At 43.6% G+C, this 21,049-nt stretch overlaps 1 protein-coding gene across 8 annotated transcripts in view; it reads left to right on the forward strand.

Annotated features, from left to right (window-relative positions):
• The window catches only part of ctnnd1 (catenin (cadherin-associated protein), delta 1), a 57,364-nt gene that overhangs the window by 33,714 nt on the left and 2,601 nt on the right, over positions 1-21,049 (forward strand). For 5 of the 8 annotated variants that reach the window (XM_062996272.1, XM_062996275.1, XM_062996276.1 and 2 more), the window contains 14 exons: positions 143-398; positions 1,038-1,260; positions 4,853-5,045; positions 8,828-8,945; positions 9,052-9,208; positions 9,777-9,794; positions 10,136-10,204; positions 12,074-12,201; positions 12,321-12,471; positions 14,860-15,055; positions 15,751-15,944; positions 16,064-16,117; positions 16,239-16,318; positions 18,918-19,018. In XM_062996272.1, coding sequence (XP_062852342.1) covers positions 143-398; positions 1,038-1,260; positions 4,853-5,045; positions 8,828-8,945; positions 9,052-9,208; positions 9,777-9,794; positions 10,136-10,204; positions 12,074-12,201; positions 12,321-12,471; positions 14,860-15,055; positions 15,751-15,944; positions 16,064-16,117; positions 16,239-16,318; positions 18,918-18,977 — 1,897 coding nt within the window. In that variant the 3' untranslated portion in view covers positions 18,978-19,018. The remainder of the gene's footprint in view (positions 1-142; positions 399-1,037; positions 1,261-4,852; positions 5,046-8,827; positions 8,946-9,051; positions 9,209-9,776; positions 9,795-10,135; positions 10,205-12,073; positions 12,202-12,320; positions 12,472-14,859; positions 15,056-15,750; positions 15,945-16,063; positions 16,118-16,238; positions 16,319-18,917; positions 19,019-21,049) is intronic. The other 3 variants (XM_062996280.1, XM_062996274.1, XM_062996273.1) reach the window with 3 other exon arrangements.

The raw sequence follows: 21,049 nt of genomic DNA on the forward strand, positions 1-21,049 counted from the left end.
ACATGAAAAAATACAATTTTTTGCAGTTCGATCAAGGTGCAGGACACTTTGCTTAATTAAAAAATGCATTTTAAATTTAATTTTCATCTACATTTATACATGTAACGTCCTGTTTGTGTCTATCCCCGATTTTTCTCTGTAGGTCCTACGAGGGCACTCTGGATGGGGATATGAGCGGCGCAGGGGACATGTATTACTGGGGAGGAGGAGCACCGCTGGCGCAGGGTGAAAGGGGAAGCATGGCATCGCTGGACAGCACGCTGCGTAAAGGTCCCGCGCCCACGTCATGGAGGCAGCCCGAGCTACCCGAGGTCATCGCCATGCTGAACTACCGCCTGGACCCGGTGAAGAGCAACGCCGCTGCTTACCTCCAACACCTCACGTTTAAGAACGACAAGGTGCACAGTCACACCCGCACACACATGAATATAACCGTACCGGGTTTTCTGCCGGTCGAGTTGCGATGTCTGAGCGGCGGGACGCCTGGTTCGCACTACGTGTGGCAGCTCGGAGGCAGATCGGCTCTCGATCGCTATGTGTGAACTGTTTGACGTCACGATCGCTTGCAGACTCGAGAAAAATATCCAGCATGCTAAATATCCGGACCTGTCGCCGACTCAATCCTGTAGTGTGAAAAGTGTTGCAATCAGGTTGTGACTACAGCCAATGAGAGCGCAGGATACGGAGTGATAATCCTGTGTACATGTGTGGCACAGGAATATAATATAGTTTCTAGCAGAATACGTCAGCACACGAGCTGTACAGTATTTGCGACCTATCGTTTATGATGTGCATCTTTTGGACGTGGAATCATTAAACCCCTCGTCACGCGTCGCGTGCTTTCGTGACGAACCTTAGTCGGTGAGACCGGATAGACTCGTGTATGTGTTTCCTCCTGGTGGTAGATCGCGTAGTGCGGACCTGGGCGACTTGAAAGACTCACAATGCATCGAGATCGAGTCGTGTAGTGTGAGAACCGTGCACGAGTCTGTCGGTCGTTTACAGATTCTGCTCGATGTTCGATTCCGTTCGCGCAGGTAAAATCCGAGGTGAGGCGACTGAAGGGCATCCCGGCTCTGGTGTCCATGCTGGACAACCCAAAGAAGGAGGTTCATCACGCCGCCTGTGGAGCTCTGAAGAACATCTCGTACGGTCGGGACCACGATAACAAAGTAGCCATCAAGAACTGTGATGGGATTCCCGCCCTGGTGCGCCTGCTGAGAAAGGCCAGAGATCAGGACCTGACCGATACCATCACTGGTGAGTAGAAAATATTAGTTCCAATCATAAACTGTTAATCTGACTCATAGATGCTTGTAAATAGGATATTAATGAAACATTGATAAAGTAGATCAAACTTTCAAAAGACGGTCTGTTAATAGCCGCATGGAGGGCACACTTTGCATTATTGATCAGGATGAGCCAGCAGCAACGACCTTTGAATAAATATGAGGGGAGTTTCCACCATGGTCCGGCCGTGCTGGCTGAACAATCGAGGTGACGTTTCGGCCCGGACCAAAGATGAAATGAAATATTAACCTTTCCCTTTTTTAGATTGTCCATTTAAATAAAGAACTCGGTCATATATGTACATTGTAGTGGCTGCATTTACGACTAATGTAGTTGGTAATGCAGCCACCAGGTTGCAAATACACGTTTGTTGTTTAAAAATTGAAATATTCTAACATGGCTCTAACATGGCTCTATTCTGGTTCACGAACTTGATTTTGAAGACGTTTTGAATTGCGAGCTTTCGTTCTGAAGAATAGTAGGGTCATCTGTGGCCATGTCGAGCTGTAGAGGTCTAGTTGACCCAGTTTGCAGATGGACATTATCAAAGCGCCTCCAATAAGACGAACTGTTTGATATGACGCTGTAAAAGCGACTCGGGCCGTACGAACAAGCTTAACATGAGAAATAAAGCTTATCGTGACTGTACTAAAACGGCGAGTGATGGATTTCAGCAGTACAGAGTAATAACGGAGAGAGGTTTAGTGCTCCTGTGTCGTTCTTTTAGTACATTAAACCACGTTAAGGGCTAAAGTACGCTAGCGCACCAGAGTCGGGGTTTCGAATACGTCGTATCGAATCTCGGCTCTGCCTTTACGACTGGGCTGGGCGGCTGCATGAACAACGATAAAAAGTCCTCATAATAAATAGGTCCTCATAACATAACTGGTGCGACTGCGGCCCCTGCTGGCTGACTGATGGCGCCTGCACAGGGCTGAGGAATAATGCCGATGTGGGTGCGGCCCTCCGTACACGGTGCCCGTCGGTGTATGAACTCGACTCGTGCAGGTGAAAAATGCAAGTCTGTACTGACTGAACGTGCCGGAGGGGGCGCATTTCAGTCAGCGGTGAAGGGTCGAATCGGTATAGAGGACGCAATCGGGGTAACTGGACACGACTAGATCAGGGAGCCGATTCTCAGAACCTCGAGCTGCGTAACACAAGTAAAACCACCACACAGTTGGGAAAATACAGCCAAACTTGGTTATATGTGGATGCTTTTAGAGTGGATTTGGTATCGATGATTATTATACACTAATGGATCGTGACGTGGGACACTAGTGATGTTCTACCACACATCTCAAGCCAATTTGCGCCAAGGCTCGTGGTTATCATGCGAATACGATAGAGAAAGCAACTACGGCGACCAAGACGGGAATTGACTTCTACGTCGTCTTGTCACCAATAGTTGCTTTTTGCATGAAAACAAACATCTGTAACAACAGCACACATCCTCAAAGGTAATCTTAACACCCCGTCACCTTGTTACTACTGGTTCCTGGTGGAAACGCAACCGGTTCTCGAAAAAACACCAAGGTTCTTAAAAGCCTGAATGGAACCGGTTCAAGAACCAGAGTTCTTTTGGTCGAAAAGTTCTATCGTCGTGTCAGAACCCTGCCCGTTTATTATTAAGAAAGTCGTATTATTTTCTCAGAGCAAATTACTCATTTACACAAAATCTGAGTTTACGTGGCAAAAAGTCCTTAAATTTATTTATTTTTTTAAAATTTTTTCCCACTTTTTCCCCCCTAATCTAGTCGTGTCCAGTTACCCTGATTGCGTCCTCTATACTGATTCGACCCTTCACCGCTGACTGAGACCCCCTCCGGCACGTGCAGTCAGTACAGACTGCGTTTTTCACCTGCACGAGTCGAGTTCATACACGGACGGGCACTGTGTACGGAGGGCCGCACCCCCCTCGACATTATACCTCAGCCCTGTGCAGGCGCCGTCAGTCAGCCATAGGGTGGGGCGATATTGCCGATTTTCATACCGTCATACCGTCTTCATAAAATACAGCGATATACGGTATTACCGGGGGGGAGGGTCGTTCGCGAGCGATCCGATTCTATTGAACCGAGTCGCATTTCTGGGAACCGTTATATATATGTTTTATATGTTCTTTTCATTTTTGCGTCGTTCTTATCGCCTGGAATGCACCAATTCTGCTTCACATCGGTACGGGGAATTAATCGGTCATAATAAAAGCTGTTTATTGTCGGAATTCAAATCCGAAATCCGAGTATCGCGAAGAGTGAGCGCGACACACACACACACACACATACACAGAGATAATATTATATTGTATAAACTTGTACAAGTGTGTTTTTTTGCAAGTTCGGGCTTGTCAGTGAATGTAACCGTATTCGGTACACGAAGGGAGATGTTATATTGACATGCTAGCGCGCTGTGCCACCCCATACCATGGTTTTGAATGGCAAGATACTAACTGTTAGCTTAGCAAGCAAAACCCGATGGAATCGCTGTCTAAGTAGCGCGTTCGAATAACCCGCCTTATAATAAGTCATTGACTTATTAGAATCCTCTCTACTGAGGCAGCTGATTATGTAGGCAGTAAGACAGCAAGGCAGCTCACTAGGTGTTTGAACACACCCTATGTAGGGCGCTCCCTAGCTTTTGTGTTATCGCCTCAAAAAGTGAGCCCCCCCACAACCAATCAATGAGCTCCAACCACCTACAACTCCCGCCCCTTCCTTACTGTGGATGCGCGCAGGTCTTAAAGTCTCCGTTTTCAAGGTGGACCTGAAGCAGAAATTTGGCGCTTCACATTTTTAAAATACCGTCACCGTTTTTAAATACCGCGGTGTACCGCAATACCGTCATACCGCCCAACCCTAGTCAGCCAGCAGGTTATGAGGACCTATGATCCGACTTTTTTTACCCCTAAGCCTGAACAACAGCCAATCGTTGTTCATGCAGCCGCCCAGTCGGAAAGGCGGAGCTGAGATTCGATACGATGTATTCGAAACCCCCAACTCTGGTGAGCTAGTGTACTTTACCGCTGCGCCACCTGAGCGGGCCAAAAAAGTGCTTACATTTAATTTTAAGTATGGATCGAACTTTGACCCAGTTTTCCGCTGCCCTCCAATGAGACGAACTGTTGCACAGGAGGTGGCCAAAGTAACTCGGGCCGTACGAACATGCAGGAGAAGCCGATTCTCATCGTGTCTCAGCACCCCGAGCTGCATAACGTGACTTTAAGAGTGTAAAACCACACAGTGAGGGGAAAAATACAGCTATATTTAGATACATGTGGATGATTTCAGACTGGGTTTGATGGTTTGATGGTGAGCGGTAAAGAACACTAACCCCCTTCTGCTGAGGTCTGGGGATCCAGGCATTCAATCGGCCTGTCATGGATATCATTGGCTGATGTGCTTGAAATACTTGGCTGCGCTCTCAGTGCAGGATAGAAATAGGAGGGTTGTGTCAGATTAGTTTTGGCGACCCCCATATACAGGATCCGCTTTAATTACAGGTACACGTGCAGGTTGGACCGTTCCATAATAGTGCCGATGGCTGTTTCTGCTTCCTCCGCCAGGCACTCTGTGGAACCTGTCATCTCACGACTCGGTGAAGATGGAGATCGTGGACCACGCCCTGCACGCCCTGTCCGACGAGGTCTTGGTGGCGCACTCTGGCTGGGACAGAGGGAACGTCGGGGCGGACGAGTCCTGCAAGCCCCGGCACCTGGAGTGGGAGACGGCTCTGACCAACACCGCCGGCTGCCTGAGGTACTCGGATCTGGGGGGAACTGTATTGTGTAGCGTTAGTGGCGTTTTGTATTCGTGGTGTAGAGGTTTGTTGGTCGAGGAACATCCGAGGGACCAAGTCGAGAAGCGTGTGCGCACACGCGTGAGGGGAAGCCGCGTTCCTGCCGGCGAGAAAGAGAGGAAGTTGAAAGGGGAAATTCTTTTTGCATTGTGCAAGAGGCTTAATGGTATTTCTGCATGTCAGAAGCCCTCTGTATGAGCGAAATGTGATCTTTAAATCCACTTATTTCTCTTGAGTGCTCGTCTTTGAGACGATGCTTTGCTTCTATTTTCCAGTAAAAAATCACTGTGGGAAATGGTTCCCGACTGCTTACGTCTAAGCACAGCTAAGGTTTCATGTCTCTTCCCACTCCGAGTGTGTGTGTGGGTCAAAATAGGGCGGTGGCTAAAAGGCATAACTTCCTTTTTTACTCCTAATTATCTCTTAAGCTTTTCCATAATGTCTAGCTTCTGATAAATATTCACTAGTGATGTGTCTTGATATGGCATGATTGCATTTCTATAATGACACTGCTGCCTGATAATAATATACACCGATCACTGTCCATTTTATCAGCTCCACTTACCATATAGAAGCACTTTGTAGTTCTACAATTACTGACTGTGGTCCATCTGTTACCCTGCATGCTGTTCTTCAATGGTCAGGACCCCCACAGAGCAGGTATTATTTAGGTGGTGGATCATTCTCAGCACTGTTAGTGTGTGTTGTGCTGGTATGAGTGGATCAGACACAGCAGCGCTGCTGGAGCTTTTAAACACCGTGTCCACTCACTGTCCACTCTATCAGACACTCCTACCTAGTCGGTCCACCTTGTAGATGTAAAGTCAGAGACGATCGCTCATCTATCGCTGCTGTTTGAGTCGCTCGTCTTCTAGACCTTCATCAGTGGGCACGGGTCGCTGCCCACGGGGCGCTTGTTGCTGGATATTTTTGGTTGGTGGACGATTCTCAGTCCAGAAGTGACGGTGAGGTACCAGCACGACACACACTAACGCACTGCAGTGCCGAGAATGATCCACCACCTAAATAATACCTGCTCTGTGGGGGTCCTGACCATTAAAGACCATTGATTAACTTTGTAGACCTAGTGACTTAAATAATTTGTTGTCTTATTTATTATTATTGTTGTTTATTATAGCAAATTTACCCGTTCTCATTATTTTTGGTAGGTGTTTACAAAAGGAATGACTAAACTTACTTAAGTGAACTGTTATAGTGGTTGTAGCAAAGCATCAGCAAAACTCATTTAATGTAAAATAAGTCAATTATGTTTATTGCAAAACATTCTTTAATTCATTTATTTATTCATTGTTTGTTTAGCCAGTGCTTTATTCTGGTCATAATGTCGTAATGGGTCTGACTTTGTTGGGTGAAAGGTGGGAAACGTCCCAGACAGGTCACCAATCCATCACAGGTCTCACACTCACACACACACACACACACACACACACACACACACACACACACACACACACACACGCACACACACACTGTTACTCTTTTTAGTACTTATGTGGCAACCGGACGGTTTGCTGTTAAGATAAGCAGAGGGGGGGGGCGTTTCGGTCCTGGGAGTACGACGTGTGGCCACAATCGAAGCATTTTAAAGATTAAAAGTGGGTTAAGATAGCGTTTGACTTACAGGAGCAGACAGGGTTAACAGAGTTAAGGGTCTTGCTCAGAGCCTGGATTTGAACCGACAATCTTCCGATTGATAGCCCAAAGCTCCATCACTAGGCTACCACTGTCCCTGTGGTACTATGTTATGTTTATGTCCATGTTTATGGAAATGTGAATAGTTACCGTTCAGTTCAGGTCACTGTTATGTTTAGTGACCCTACTGTGCTGTTGGCGTGTTATGACACAGTGGGTGTCTGTGTGTACCAGTGGTGTATAGTAAGGAAGTAATAATACTTCGTTACAGTACTTAAGTAGTTTTTTGAAGTACTTGTACTTTACTGGAGTATAAAAATTTTCGGCAACTTTCACTTTTACTCCACTACATTTTCTAAAGAAATGGTGTACTTTTACTCCGGTACATTCGCTGTATGTAAATTCGTTACTCGTTACTACAGAATGAAGTTAAATGATGTGAGATGTGTGACGGACTGCACGCTGGTTTGGTGAATCTGCGCTTGTGAGTTAAACACGTTAATGCGCATGTGCAAACGTTCTCTTAACGCTATCGGAGTTTTCTAAAAGTGCGTCGTTCACCCAAACACACGCAAATATGGAGATTTCAGAAGCTCCCCGTCCAACACACTGATGTAAGTTAACAATGATTAACAAAGTAAAGCTGCAGCATCAGCGGTTTTTTAATATTATTAGCATTAACATTGTTCAGATATCTACCTACCATTGTCACCGATTACATTCGAACCACAAATAAAACGTTTCACTAAATTTGTTTGGAATTCATTGACAGCAAAACTCATGAAGACACGTCCATTATTTTTAAAAACTCACCTACGGACAAATATTTCCTCAGATAACTTCTGTATTAGACCGGCAGAGGAGAGATTCATGGTGCTGAGGAACATGCAGCACGTCTTTAACCCTTTAATGATCTCAACAAAAAAATCAACTTATCCAACTTATTATTCATGATTTTTCAGCTGTTGGCTTCAAGTTAGAAATGGTGTTTTCTTAAAGTAAGAATACCGAATATTTTTTTGGTTTAACACACGCCATTCAGTGAGTAGATACAGCCCAAAAAAGATCATTTAAATACAGCTTATTTTACTCAAATATTTTGATTTAAATGAATGGTTGAACAGATCATTAAAGGGATTAAAGTGCCACACTTGAGTTTTGCTTTAAATTAATTATGCCAAAATTATTTTTTTGTTATTGAAATATACTACCCAAATAAAAAAAATGGGACCGTATAGAAAATGCAAATAAAATAGATGCAGTGTTTCTTACATTTACATCGACTCACATTCTAAAAACGTTGGAACAGGAACATTTTAGGGCTCGTAATCAGTTTAAAAAACAACTAAATAATGTCATGATTTCAAACAGGTGATGTCAACAGTTGATTATGATCATGAATTGGCACAAATCATGTTCAGATGAAAGGAGGAAAACAGGTTAATTGTTAAGGTGGTTTACAGGCTTAAAAGAACAATCTTTATATTTAAAATGAGCGCTTCAATTTATACTAACAGCATTTACTTTTACTTTTAATACTTAAGTACATTAAACATCAGATACTTTTAGACTTTTACTCAAGTAATATTCTAAAAGGTGACTTACTTCTATCAAAGTAAATTTCTGGTAAGATACTTGTACTTTTACTCAAGTATGGCCTTCCGGTACTTTATACACCACTGGTGTGTACTTGCTCAGAAGCAATTGAGTATAGAGTGCTGCCTCCTACTGTTTAAAGAGCAGGAATGTTTCCTTCCTCCTCATCGACGCCACAGTATTTTTTTATCAGCTCCAGTTAACCTGACGTCACGTCTTAAGACTTGTGAGAGGGGAACCCTCACGGACACAGGGAGAACATGCAAACTCCACACAGAAGGGCCGTCTAGCCAAGAAAACCGAATGCTGCCTATTGTGAAACGCGTACGATGAAAATGTGCTGTAGTGCTTTTTCCTGCCCTGTGTCTCGGTCCTGCCCAGCGATTGTCTGCTTGGTTTGATATGGAGCCGTTACATTCATACTCGACTACAGGAAGCTCATCCAGAACGTCAGACCGGTGCTACCGGCTTTAACACGCCGCTCTCTCCACAGGAATGTGAGCTCGGAGCGGAGGGAAGCCAGGAGGAAACTGCGAGAATGCACCGGCCTGGTGGATTCCATCATGTACATCGTCCAGTCGCAGATCGACTGTAAAGATGTAGACAACAAGGTCATATCAGATAGATCCATAGAGTATCATTCATATGTTTTCAGTATGTCTGTTTATTTAATGACACATTCGTTACACCACCTTTGTTTGTCCTTTTCCTCTGTAGCTGGTTGAGAACAGCGTTTGTCTTTTGAGGAATCTGTCCTATCAGGTTCACCAGGAAATCCCCGGATGCGAACGCTACCTGGACACGGCGCCCGTGAATCAGGGCTCCGTCCCAGCCAATCAGAAGGGAGGTTGCTTCAGCGCTCGCAAGGGCAAAGGTCCGTGTGCTCTTCTCGGACTGAAACCGTCTCCGTTTGCTTTTGCAGCAGTGAACACGTTAGGAATTTGAATATAAATATTTGCTTTTGTGTTTATTATGTATTTTTAATTGACTGCATGAGAACTGAGGGCTATACCACGGAGCTAGCTTAACGGTACAGCTGGTTTAACTCAGCATTCATAGTCGGGCTTAATCTGTACCACGAAGACGTAGTAAAGTGAACCCAGGCTTTATTCTTGCATGTATGTTTTAGTGTTTAATACACTCGGTGTGTGAGCTGCGCTCTGACCACAGCTTCCAAACAAGCTGGGATATGCGAGGAAAGAATAAATGACAGATAAAGGTGTTCTGTTCTATTCTATAACACCTGTAGGTCAGGTAAATCTGAGTTAGCTGGCGGGGTATACCCCTCTCAGAAATGACTGTTGCATTAGCATTGCTTGTGGTGGCTGGGGCACTTTTGCTCTGCTTTTCTGACTGAAATCTGAAATCTCTTCTCCCTGTCTGTCCTCTCTGTTTTTTTTTTTATCTTTCTCGGTTACTCTTTCTATCTGCTACTGTAACAGACGAGTGGTTTTCCAAAGGTAAGCCTCTTCTTTTGTGAGCTTTGCTTGCTTGGTATTTAACCTTTTCTTATATTGGTTTAGGCTTTAGCACTAATCTTAAGTGAAAATATATATTTTTATACCATAAATAACAAGTATGCCACCTTTTATTATTTAGATATTTTTTATAGACACTGGTGCTTCAGTAAGATCAGTTAATGATGGGAAACGCACACACAACCCTCATAACCACACACGTCTGTAATGGTTTACTTAGTGTAGTAGTCTATTGTGGGCTAATCGTCTTCGGTTTCAGATCTGTGTTGTACGTCTGTTGTTTGGTAAAATATTTATTCTATTTTTTGTTCTTTTATTTTCAGGGAAGAAAGATGATGTTGATGGAAATTTAGACACAATCGACATTCCAAAAAGGAACACGCCCGCCAAAGGTAAAGAAAACCCTGTGATGTCATTAAAGGATGCTTTTTGCTTTTATTTATACTTTAAAAATTCTTTCACAGAGTGGTTTTACCTTGCCTGGTTTTAGGTGTTTTCTAGCGCATTAGATGAGGATAAAGCTGTAATATTTCAGTGTGCATCTGTCTTTTACAATATAATATACACAATATAATATCCATTTCTTCTCAGCAGAAGCCTAGGTGTTCCTGATGGCTTTGGAATATCCAGAACTAATGTGCAAACCCAACATTTTAATATATCGTGTCTTCAGGCTCTGAAGGTGTAACCGAGCGTCTTCAGAGTTTGCTATCGCGGCACAGAGATGATCGCGTGTGTAGAGAGGCACACTTTTCCTTGGACTACTGTATAGTATCTCCAAAGGGACAAAATGCTCTCAATACGTAAACACTGTCAGCACACGACACCACGGAAACGTCTCCTACACTAATTTAATGGCCGTATGATTGCCAGAACGCCTCATGTCGCGTATTGCGCCTCGACACAAAACTGAAATTTTACACGAGACGGCTCATTTCGCGGCCCGTGACCCACCCCAGTACTGGATTGTAATCATGAACATTGTGTGTTGTAGATTAATTATCTGGAATGAATTAAGGTCAGCCTGAATTGTCGTGATAGCTCAATCATCATGTAGTGTAGGCCAGGCACGTGATACTGGATTGGATCAGATTTGACTCACTACACTTTTATATATATAAAATGTTGTTGCTGTCTGAGCCACTGTAAGTAAGCAGCCCAGTTAGCAACCTGACAGTGGTGGGTCTTAAACCTGTGACTTACTAGTGCCGTTTTCAAATAGCTGAGCTACCGCTGCATTGCTACTGCTTAACATGAGAATGAGCCATATTCAATCACACTACTATCATGCCATCAGGTTAGTGTGGTTACTGTAAAGAAACCTGCATCAAATTATTATAAGGGTTTGTGCTATCAGGTTGTTTTTTATAGCTAATTACACTGGAAAAGTGTGCTTCTCTACATACGTGATCTTCTCTGTTTAGCCTTAAGTTTTCTGCTCCCGATAGTTGGTCTAATTACAGTTTATTTATTTCTTTATAAGCTCAGCAAACTCTAAAGATGCTCAGTTACACCAAGGACGCCTCATACTGCAAATTAAATGAAATGACACTTTAAATCATACATAACAATGTGCAAGTTTTTTTGACTTTTTTATTATTATTATTATTGAAAATGTCTATTGTTATACATTGTACTGCTTATTTGCCTATTTTTTGTACCTTACTACCGAGTGCCCTGCTATCCCTTCGCTGCTGCAACACTGAATTTCCCCACCGTGGGACTAATAAAGGATTATCTTATCTTATCTTATCATATTAACCAGTAAATTTGAGGCACTCGATTCAACTTATGAATAAAGATGTTAAATCGCTAAACACAAACCTTAAATTTTGGGTTTCACTGTAAATTGCATATTACACCGGCTATGAGTTAGGTAGGGCCTTACTTATATGTGCATTTCACATATATGCATTTATTTAAGTATTTTTAATAAAGGTAACAGTGGAAGTATAGAGATCGACCACTTTAAATATCCAGCAAGGGTTTTATGACGTTAAACTATCAATAATGACACAGTTTATTACAGTGATGTAAGTAAAAGCATGACGGTACTTGATGTTATCTGTTGATTATATCATCATGAATCATGACGCGGCACGACTATCCGGCTCGGCTCGGCTCGGCTCGGCTCGTACGAGCATGTTCTGCCCTGCAGTGTAATGTACAGGAAATAAGAATGGGTAAATCTGTCAGCACTGCTGGAAAGCATATTGTTATATTTTTACATCATTAATATATTTTTGTCCTGTGTCTTATAGGTTATGAATTGCTGTTCCAGCCAGACGTGGCACGACTGTACACGTCACTGCTCGTGGAGAGTAAGAACCCCTCTGTTCTGGAAGCTTCGGCAGGAGCCATCCAGAATCTGTGCGCAGGCCGCTGGACCGTAAGTACACGCTGCTGACTGCCAGATACCGGCCATGAATCACTGTAATTATACACAGTGCTGCTCAGTTCTGCTATATCGGTCATACTTACAGTTTTTTCTCCTGTCCCTCTGTTTAGTATGGACGCTATATCAGGGCAGTGCTGAGGCAGGAAAAAGGCTTGTCCAGGATGACCGAGCTGTTGTCTCATGAGAACGACCGTGTGGTCAGAGCGATGGCCGGGGCCATGAGGAACCTGGCTATCGATCCACGGAACCGGGACCTGCTCGGTGAGTGTGTGCTTGTTGGGAGTTATGAAAATGCTCTGAGAGTGTACTTAACCCTTTAATGGTCTCGCTATACCAACAACAAACGATTCATATTTTTTATTACTGGTGCACGCAGTACTTCTTAATGAGCCTCTAACAAACACGAATGATTCAGCTTTCATGGATGATTTTTCAGCTGCTAGGTTCAAGTTCATAAAGGTTAGAAAAGCTGTTTTCTTAACCCTTCATTGCATCGTATAGCGAATTTGCAACAAATGAAAAAATCGACGCTCTGCCGACATCTATTAGTGAGATTGTGAAGCTGCGAGCGTAGCAGAGGCGCTGGCTGACCCACTTTACGTCTCTCTCATGTATCTGTACCATGGATGGCGTACAAATCGAGAATACGTTCTTTCTAATGGCCGCGTCCATGCTGTTCAGTGAATTAGGCCGTGAAATAGAGTGGAGAATTTAGCAAGTACACTTTACGCTGCATGTATGAAGTACGCCACGTCCTTACGGTTACGCTATTTATTTGTCGCACATTCGCAACGACGTGCGGTACGGATGGCTCCTCGTGCCGAAAACAAAGGGGAACTCGTTCATTCACCTGGGAGATGGAGCGATAGCTGCTTTTTTTGGACGACGATGATTTGGTGACGACGACGACGATCCGTGGGCTCCAGACGGAACCAGTAGCGATTCAGGTGAATTAGAGAGTGATAAGTAGTTGGACATCAACAGATGAGCAAATGAAAATTCTTGTTCACAATGAAGAGCATCTTATTCCCATATTATTTCCTTAGTGCGGCCGCTCAGGTAGGTGGTACATCGTATTGAAACTCGGCTCTACCTTTCCGACCGGGTTGGGCGGCAGTATGAACAACGTTTGGCTGTTGTTCACGGGCTTAGGGGTAGAGTCGGATGATGGGTCCTCATAACTGGTACGACTGCGGCCCCTGCTGGTTGACTGACGGCGCCTGCACAGGGCTGAGGAATAACATCGAGGGGGGGTGTGACCCTCCGTGCGCGGTGTCTCTCGGTGTATGAACTCGGCTCGTGCGGGTGAAAAATGCCGGCTGTACCGATTGCGTGCCGGAGGGGGCGCAAGTCAGTTGAGTGGCGTCCTCGGTCAGCCGCAAAAAGGGTCGAATCAGTATAGAGGACGCAATCAGGGTAACTGGACACGATTAGAATAGGGATAAAAAATTGATTATTTTGCAAATGCATTATGTTGCATATATGCTACAAATTAAAAATCTCATTTTTTTAAAAAGCTGAATTGGAAATTTTTTCCACGGTGGAAAAAAAAAATATCATGCAATGAAGGGTTATAACCATCTAGCGATATTTTTGAGTTTAACACGTCAACCAAGCAGTAGATACGACCCAAACAAATACAGCTTATTTAGACTCAAAGTAACATTAACCAAATGGTGAAACAGGCCATTAAAGGTTTAAGTTCAATATTTAATTGTTATTAATACATTTCCCGCAGTTTTTTTTCCCGATCGTCATATCCAGTTACTCAACTCATATTTTGGCCTTTCTAGAGCTGCAGTTTACTTCCGATCTTACACACCTTCCGACACCTTTCCTATCACCCACATGATAATCTGCATCGCGTACAAAGAGTCACACACTGGGTCTGTCTGAAAACGTAGTGAGCTGCCTACTGCCTACCTGATCAGCTGCCTCAGTAGAGAGGATTCTAATTCTAATTCAGATTATTTAGACGCACTACTGATCTCTCTACATAGAGGCATTTTATATCATCCTACACTCCTGAGAAGAGGGCGTGTCTAAATTCTTAGCTCTCTTAAAATGCTCCTACCGAGGCACCTTAATTCTGAGTGATCTGACTGAATAACGAGCGAGCCAGCATTCAGTGCGGCACGACTTTTCTCACAAACGAATGTGGGGCAACCAACAGGGTTTTTTTCACATGTAAATAAATTCTCATTGATGTTTCATGTGCATAAAGGTGCACAAGTGTCGTTTATCTGTAAATTCGGGCTCGTCAGGGACACTTTAACTGTGCCGTGTTAGGTTAGTAAGCTTAAACTGCGGTGACGTAAGTAGAGCGTCTAAATAATCGGCCTCATGAGTCCATGTCTTATTAGAATCCTCTCTACTGAGGCAGCTGATCAGGTAGGCAGCAAGGCAGCTCACTAGGTTTTCGAACAGACCCCTTGTCTCCAGTTTAGTTTAGTATGAAATAAGGAGTTTGGTAAGTTCTCTTTATGTCCATGTAAGTTTAAGGTGCCTGTCGAGTAAGATGCAATGAGCACAAGGATGCTTTCAGTTCACCTGCATCCAGGATAAAAATCATAAATGCAGGCTTTTTTTTTTTTTTAACTGCTTCTAAAACATGTTATCACCCCCCCCTTCCCTTGTGTGTGTGTACAGGTAAACACGCTGTGCCTAATCTGGTGTTGAACCTGCCGGGCGGTGGGCAGAGCCAGCCCGTGCGAGCCCTGTCGGAGGAGACGGTGGTGTCGGTGCTCAGCACTCTGGCCGAAGTGGTCGGCTCCAGCGTGGATGCAGCCAAGACCTTACGCAGCTCGCAGGGCATCGAGAGACTGGTGCTCATCAATAAGGACGGGTCAGTTTTTGTGTTTTAAAGATCGATCTTCGTTCCGCGTGTTCATGGGTTGACCGTAAAATTGTGAAAGGGTCTTAATACGTGAAAAAAATAGATGCTGTACGGAGACGGTGTGTGACTCTCCATGCACGATACGGATCTCCATATGTACCCGCATCGTGCACATGATGATGATGATGATGATGATAAATGTTTGGCTACTGCACACGTGTCGGTTGAGGTGCATGTTAGTCACGTCTCTCGGTCAGGAGTGGAGGTCTGCAGCACTAGAGGAAGTGGATATGTCTAAACATATAAAATAACGTGCATATTTAGCATTTAGTTGACGCTTTTATCCGAAGTGACTTACAGTACAGTGACAGTGTCCTGTCTAAGCAATTGAAGGCCCAAGAGTGACGACCTGGCAGTGGTGGGGCTTGAACCAGCAGCCTTTTGATTACTAGTCCAGTACCTTGACCACTAGGCTACAACAAATACAATGGGTTTGTCGTCATTTTATGTGGAATGCTACACTTACATTCACGCCACATAGCTGACACTTATCCAAAGCGTCTTACTTTAAGGGCTAAGGGCCTTGCTCAGGGGACCAACAGTGTCAGCTTCTCATTACTAGTCCGATACCTCCACAGCTAAGCCATCACTGCACTTAATGCTACGAATCAGCCGCGCAAACCGGTTCCGCTTCTGTTCCGCAGTAACCGTTCGGATCGGGAGGTGCGTGGCGCCGGCCAGGTCCTGCAGATCGTCTGGGGATTCAAGGAGCTGCGGCGCACGCTGGAGAAGGACGGCTGGAAGAAATCGGACTTCATGGTCAACCTGAACCCGCCCAACAACACCCGCAGTAACGGCGGCTACGAGGACAGCAGCACCCTGCCGCTCATAGACCGAGGTGAATCACGCTTCCTCTCGTCCTGCCCCGCCCCGCCCCGCCCCGCCGTGTCTTCGTGTAACCGTCTCGAGTTTCCTCTCTACCATTCATCACTAACCAGAATTTTTATTCACATCCAGGAGGGAAGCCGGACAGAGACAGAAACATGATTCCGATGAATGACTTAAGATCAGGTGACTTTCTCACACGGACACGCCCTCCTTTACCACTTAGAGACGGTCGAGCGTATGGATTAGAAATACTTTGTGTGAGACGATAGCATTTACTAATTCTATTGTCGTTTTATTTAAATAGACTCCTACACTACACTGGACCAGAGAGGAAGGAGGAACACTTTCGATAACACTCTAGAACCTGCAGACAATGACATTCAGGTAAAAGATCATTTGTAGGGTTCATGCTTTTACATTTTGCTGTGCAGGAATATTAAGCATCATAAAATTCTGCTTTTCTGTTGTTGAACCTGTTAGGACTCATCAATTAACCAGGCAAAAAGGAATAGGCTCCATTTCTGGAGCACTTTTTTTATGCATTTTCCTAATATCTAGTCGCATCCTGTTTCACTCTCGATGTGTAAGTTTGAGACCTAGAAGTTCTGAAGCAGGTCTTGGATTTTACAGATTATCCTCGAGAATATTGGGTCTCATTAAAGTATTTTGGGAATAGGGTTAAATCCCCACCCCATCATAACTCAAATACAAGACTAGCTTAGGATCCTGAGGTGTCAGTTACCTGCAGATTGACGTTATTCATTCATTAAATCTATTGTTATAATTTTTATATGTTATACCCTTTTCATTAATTTCTTAATATAAACTGATCTAAAAGAACACACATTAAAAACAACATACTTAATCATCTGATAAGTACGGAGCCCCTTAGGGGTCACTAACGAAAAAAAATATGTAAAGAGCAAAATCCGTACCCACTGATTTTGTAAACTGTACCCATGGTTTAGTAATCCGTACCCATGGATTTCTGGTACATTTGTATGCAACAGAACTCTGTAGGTTTTGTATATTAAGCTGTAAAGAGATGATTTACCTTCTTGAGACCTCGCAACTGTGTTACCATAAAACAGGGTTTAGACGTGCAGTAAACCAGTAAAAGTGCAGACAGCGTGACCGCGGTCAAATTTTAAATCTGAGAGTGCGATTTACAAGTCCGTGGGTACAGATTACTAAACCGTGGGTACAGATTACTGAACCGTGGGTACGGATTACTGAACCATGGGTACGGATTACTGAACCGTGGGTACGGATTACTGAACCGTGGGTACAGATTACTAAACCGTGGGTACAGTTTTACAAATCCGTGGGTACAGATTACTGAACCGTGGGTACAGTTTTACAAGTCCGTGGGTACGGATTACTGAACCGTGGGTACAGTTTTACAAGTCCGTGGGTACAGATTACTGAACCGTGGGTACAGTTTTACAAGTCCGTGGGTACAGTTTACTAAACCGTGGGTACAGATTACTAAACCGTGGGTACAGATTACTAAACCGTGGGTACAGATTACTAAACCGTGGGTACAGTTTTACAAGTCCGTGGGTACAGATTACTAAACCGTGGGTACAGATTACTAAACCGTGGGTACAGTTTTACAAGTCCGTGGGTACAGATTACTAAACCGTGGGTACGGATTACTGAACCGTGGGTACAGATTACTAAACCGTGGGTACAGTTTTACAAGTCCGTGGGTACAGATTACTAAACCGTGGGTACGGATTACTGAACCGTGGGTACGGATTACTGAACCGTGGGTACGGATTACTGAGCCGTGGGTACAGTTTTACAAATCCGTGGGTACAGATTACTAAACCGTGGGTACAGTTTTACAAGTCCGTGGGTACAGATTACTAAACCGTGGGTACGGATTACTGAGCCGTGGGTACGGATTACTGAACCGTGGGTACAGTTTTACAAATCCGTGGGTACAGATTACTGAACCGTGGGTACGGATTACTGAACCGTGGGTACAGATTACTAAACCGTGGGTACAGTTTTACAAGTCCGTGGGTACAGATTACTGAACCGTGGGTACAGTTTTACAAGTCCGTGGGTACGGATTACTGAACCGTGGGTACGGATTACTGAACCGTGGGTACGGATTACTGAACCGTGGGTACGGATTACTGAACCGTGGGTACGGATTACTAAACCGTGGGTACGGATTACTGAACCGTGGGTACGGATTACTAAACCGTGGGTACATATTATGCTCTTCACATCCTCCACAGGGCGATAGACTTAAAAAAAAAAAATTCCTGCCATGAATATAAGCATTGTTATATTAAACATCTATATAAATACATAAATCATCTTTTGTTTTTATTGTTACTTCTGTATTTTGTCATTTAAAAAGCACTTTGGTTCGGTGGGTAGCACTGTCGCCTCACAGCAAGAAGGTCCCGGGTTCGGTTCCCAGGTGTAGAGGTTGTCCTGTCATGAGTGTATTCAAAGTGTGTAAAACATGTCGTTAAATCCTTATAAATAAATATATAAATAAACTTGTCCTGCCTAATATCGTCCTGACTGGACGATCAACAGACACAGTTGGTCGTGTCTGAGGCAGGGAACGTGGGCGTTGTGCAACAGCATAGGAATTGTTATTATTAGGGAAATTGGAAATGTCTAAATTGGGGTAAATTTTGGAGGTTAATCAAATGGATAATAAAAACAAAGGGGCGTGGTGGGGGGGGTAATTTCACTAGCTGTTGCTCCACCTGTGTAAAGGTGCACTGGTACAGCATGTAATACTAATGATGCTTATTACTTATCTCAATCTCTTTACTAATCACTACTTACAGGGAAATGTGAATGGTCTGAATAACTAACCCTTGTGCCCTCTCTCTCTCTCTCTCTCTCTCTCTCTCTCTCTCTCTCTTTTCCTTCTTCACGTTCCTCTTCCCGTTTCTGATGACTTCATTACCCCCTATGAACACGTCTTCTCCTCCTCACGCTTACTCAGAGAGGAATGTATGGAGAACGGCGGGGCTCCATGCCCCTGCTGGACTCTTACGATGGTTAGGCCACTCCCCCCTCACCCCACTCAGTGCATGAGCCAGCATGGTATGTGTGTCCACCACCGCCTCCTTCCTTCACTGCATGGGCTCTCTCGATGTGTGTGTGAGGTCGAAACCCTCAGTATCGATACCCGGTTGTGTGTTCTGTTTAAATATAATCCGTGCTGTTCGTGTGTCCGATGGGGTCACGTGACTTGCGTGTAGGTGACATGCACAAAATGCCCCTCATTAGTTTTGTGACTAAATATTCAGTCTGTTAAGTGGATCGACTTGTCGTGTTCTATTGTATATGGATGTCTGAATATGGATTTCTCATTTTAAATGTGCTTTATTGGACACTAAGAACCTTCCAATATTCTTTTGCTTTACTGAGGTGCCGGTTTAGTAGGTTTGGGCTGTTTTTACTGTGACCCTGATTAAAAAAAGGGGTTGGAAAATTACCTAGACCGGATTCAGAAAGTATTTAGACGTATTCAGACCCCTGGACAATTTTTGCACACTTTATTGCGTCATGGATTTAATTCTGAATAGAAACAAGTGCAATTTTTACTCATCGATCTCAACTCAACACCCATAATTACAGATACAGGTTTTAATTAAAGAAAATGAATTAACAAATCAAATAATTTAATCTGTTATTCACAAAAACATTTAAACCAGGGGTCACCAACCCGGTGCTCGTGGGCACCTGGTCGCCCGCAGGTTCTAAAATAACACTAGTGTCTATATAGAGCTCCGTCTAAAAATTGTATTTGTGTTGCTGATCTTTTTGAATCAATAACACTTGCATTGATGTAGATTTAAAAATGACAATATACTGAACACAAAATTTAAAAAACAAAAATGTTTGATGTTTATATGAGCTCTGATCTTGTCTGGGTGAGGAGTTTTATGTCGTACGCGTAACGCTCAGACAAGCGAGGAGCGCCGCTATGATGCGGAGCGAGATGCGGGGTTTACCCTGAAATAATAATACTGAGAAACACCAAAAAAGCGAAAGGAAACGTAATATTTTCACAATGATTGGGAGGAACGTGGAGAGACACACTCGTGTCACAAACACTCCCATGTACATCACAGCTTTTGTTTTTAAATCGTACATAACTGATCATTTGTACAAACATGAGACAGAGTTCATGATTTGTTCTAAGATGTTGCAAAGGAAGTGATCAGTACAAACGGGACATGATCTGAAGATGTGACTGTTAATGATTTCCTAAAAAAAATGGTACAGAAGGGATCACTTGTAAAAAAAAAAAAAAAAAAATGTTATGATGTTGATCAAAATGCAAGAAATGTGCTCATTCATACAAAACTGTCAGGAACAATATTTACAAAGATATCAGAGATGTGATCGATATATTTCAACATGTAACATTAATTATCTCTATCAATCTAAATCTGTTTCAATATTTGAAAGTCAGAGCTGTGTTTCCTACCACGGTAAATCATTGCTAATATTTTTTCTGAGGAATCATTATCATTAACATATGATCAGACTCTTCATATATATGAATATTTATTTAAAAAAAAAAAATAATAATAGTAATTAGAGATGCATGAGTACCGATACTGGTATCGGGTGTTTGCCCAACACCGCGCTCATTAACTCGTACTCGCAAACGAGGCTCCGATACTAAACATCCGATACCGTGAGCCTAGTGCACGTCGCTGCGTTATGCCTGGTTCACACTACACGATTTCTGCCCTGATTTTCGCTCGGCGGCCGGTCGGCGCTAGATTTGCCGGCTCGGGAGCGACTCGGCGTTCGCTCGGCGATCGAAACTCGACTCTCGGCCGCTAAATGTACACGCTCAGCGACCGGATCGAGTTTTCTAGCTCGTCAGATATCTGATCCAATAGGTATTGGTATCGGTATCGGCAAGTACAAAAATACACGTACTTGTACTCGGTTGGGAAAAAATTGTATTGATGCATCCCTAATAGTAATAATAATATAATTGAAGGTGAATTGTGCAACTTTGTTATTCAGGAAGTTTGAGAAACTATCGAAGAGACTCACACAAGACAACACGAAGACTTTTAACCTACCTTGCAACCATAAAAATAAAAATGA

Source organism: Trichomycterus rosablanca, chromosome 5, assembly GCF_030014385.1.
Source record: "Trichomycterus rosablanca isolate fTriRos1 chromosome 5, fTriRos1.hap1, whole genome shotgun sequence".
Taxonomy (NCBI): domain Eukaryota; kingdom Metazoa; phylum Chordata; class Actinopteri; order Siluriformes; family Trichomycteridae; genus Trichomycterus; species Trichomycterus rosablanca.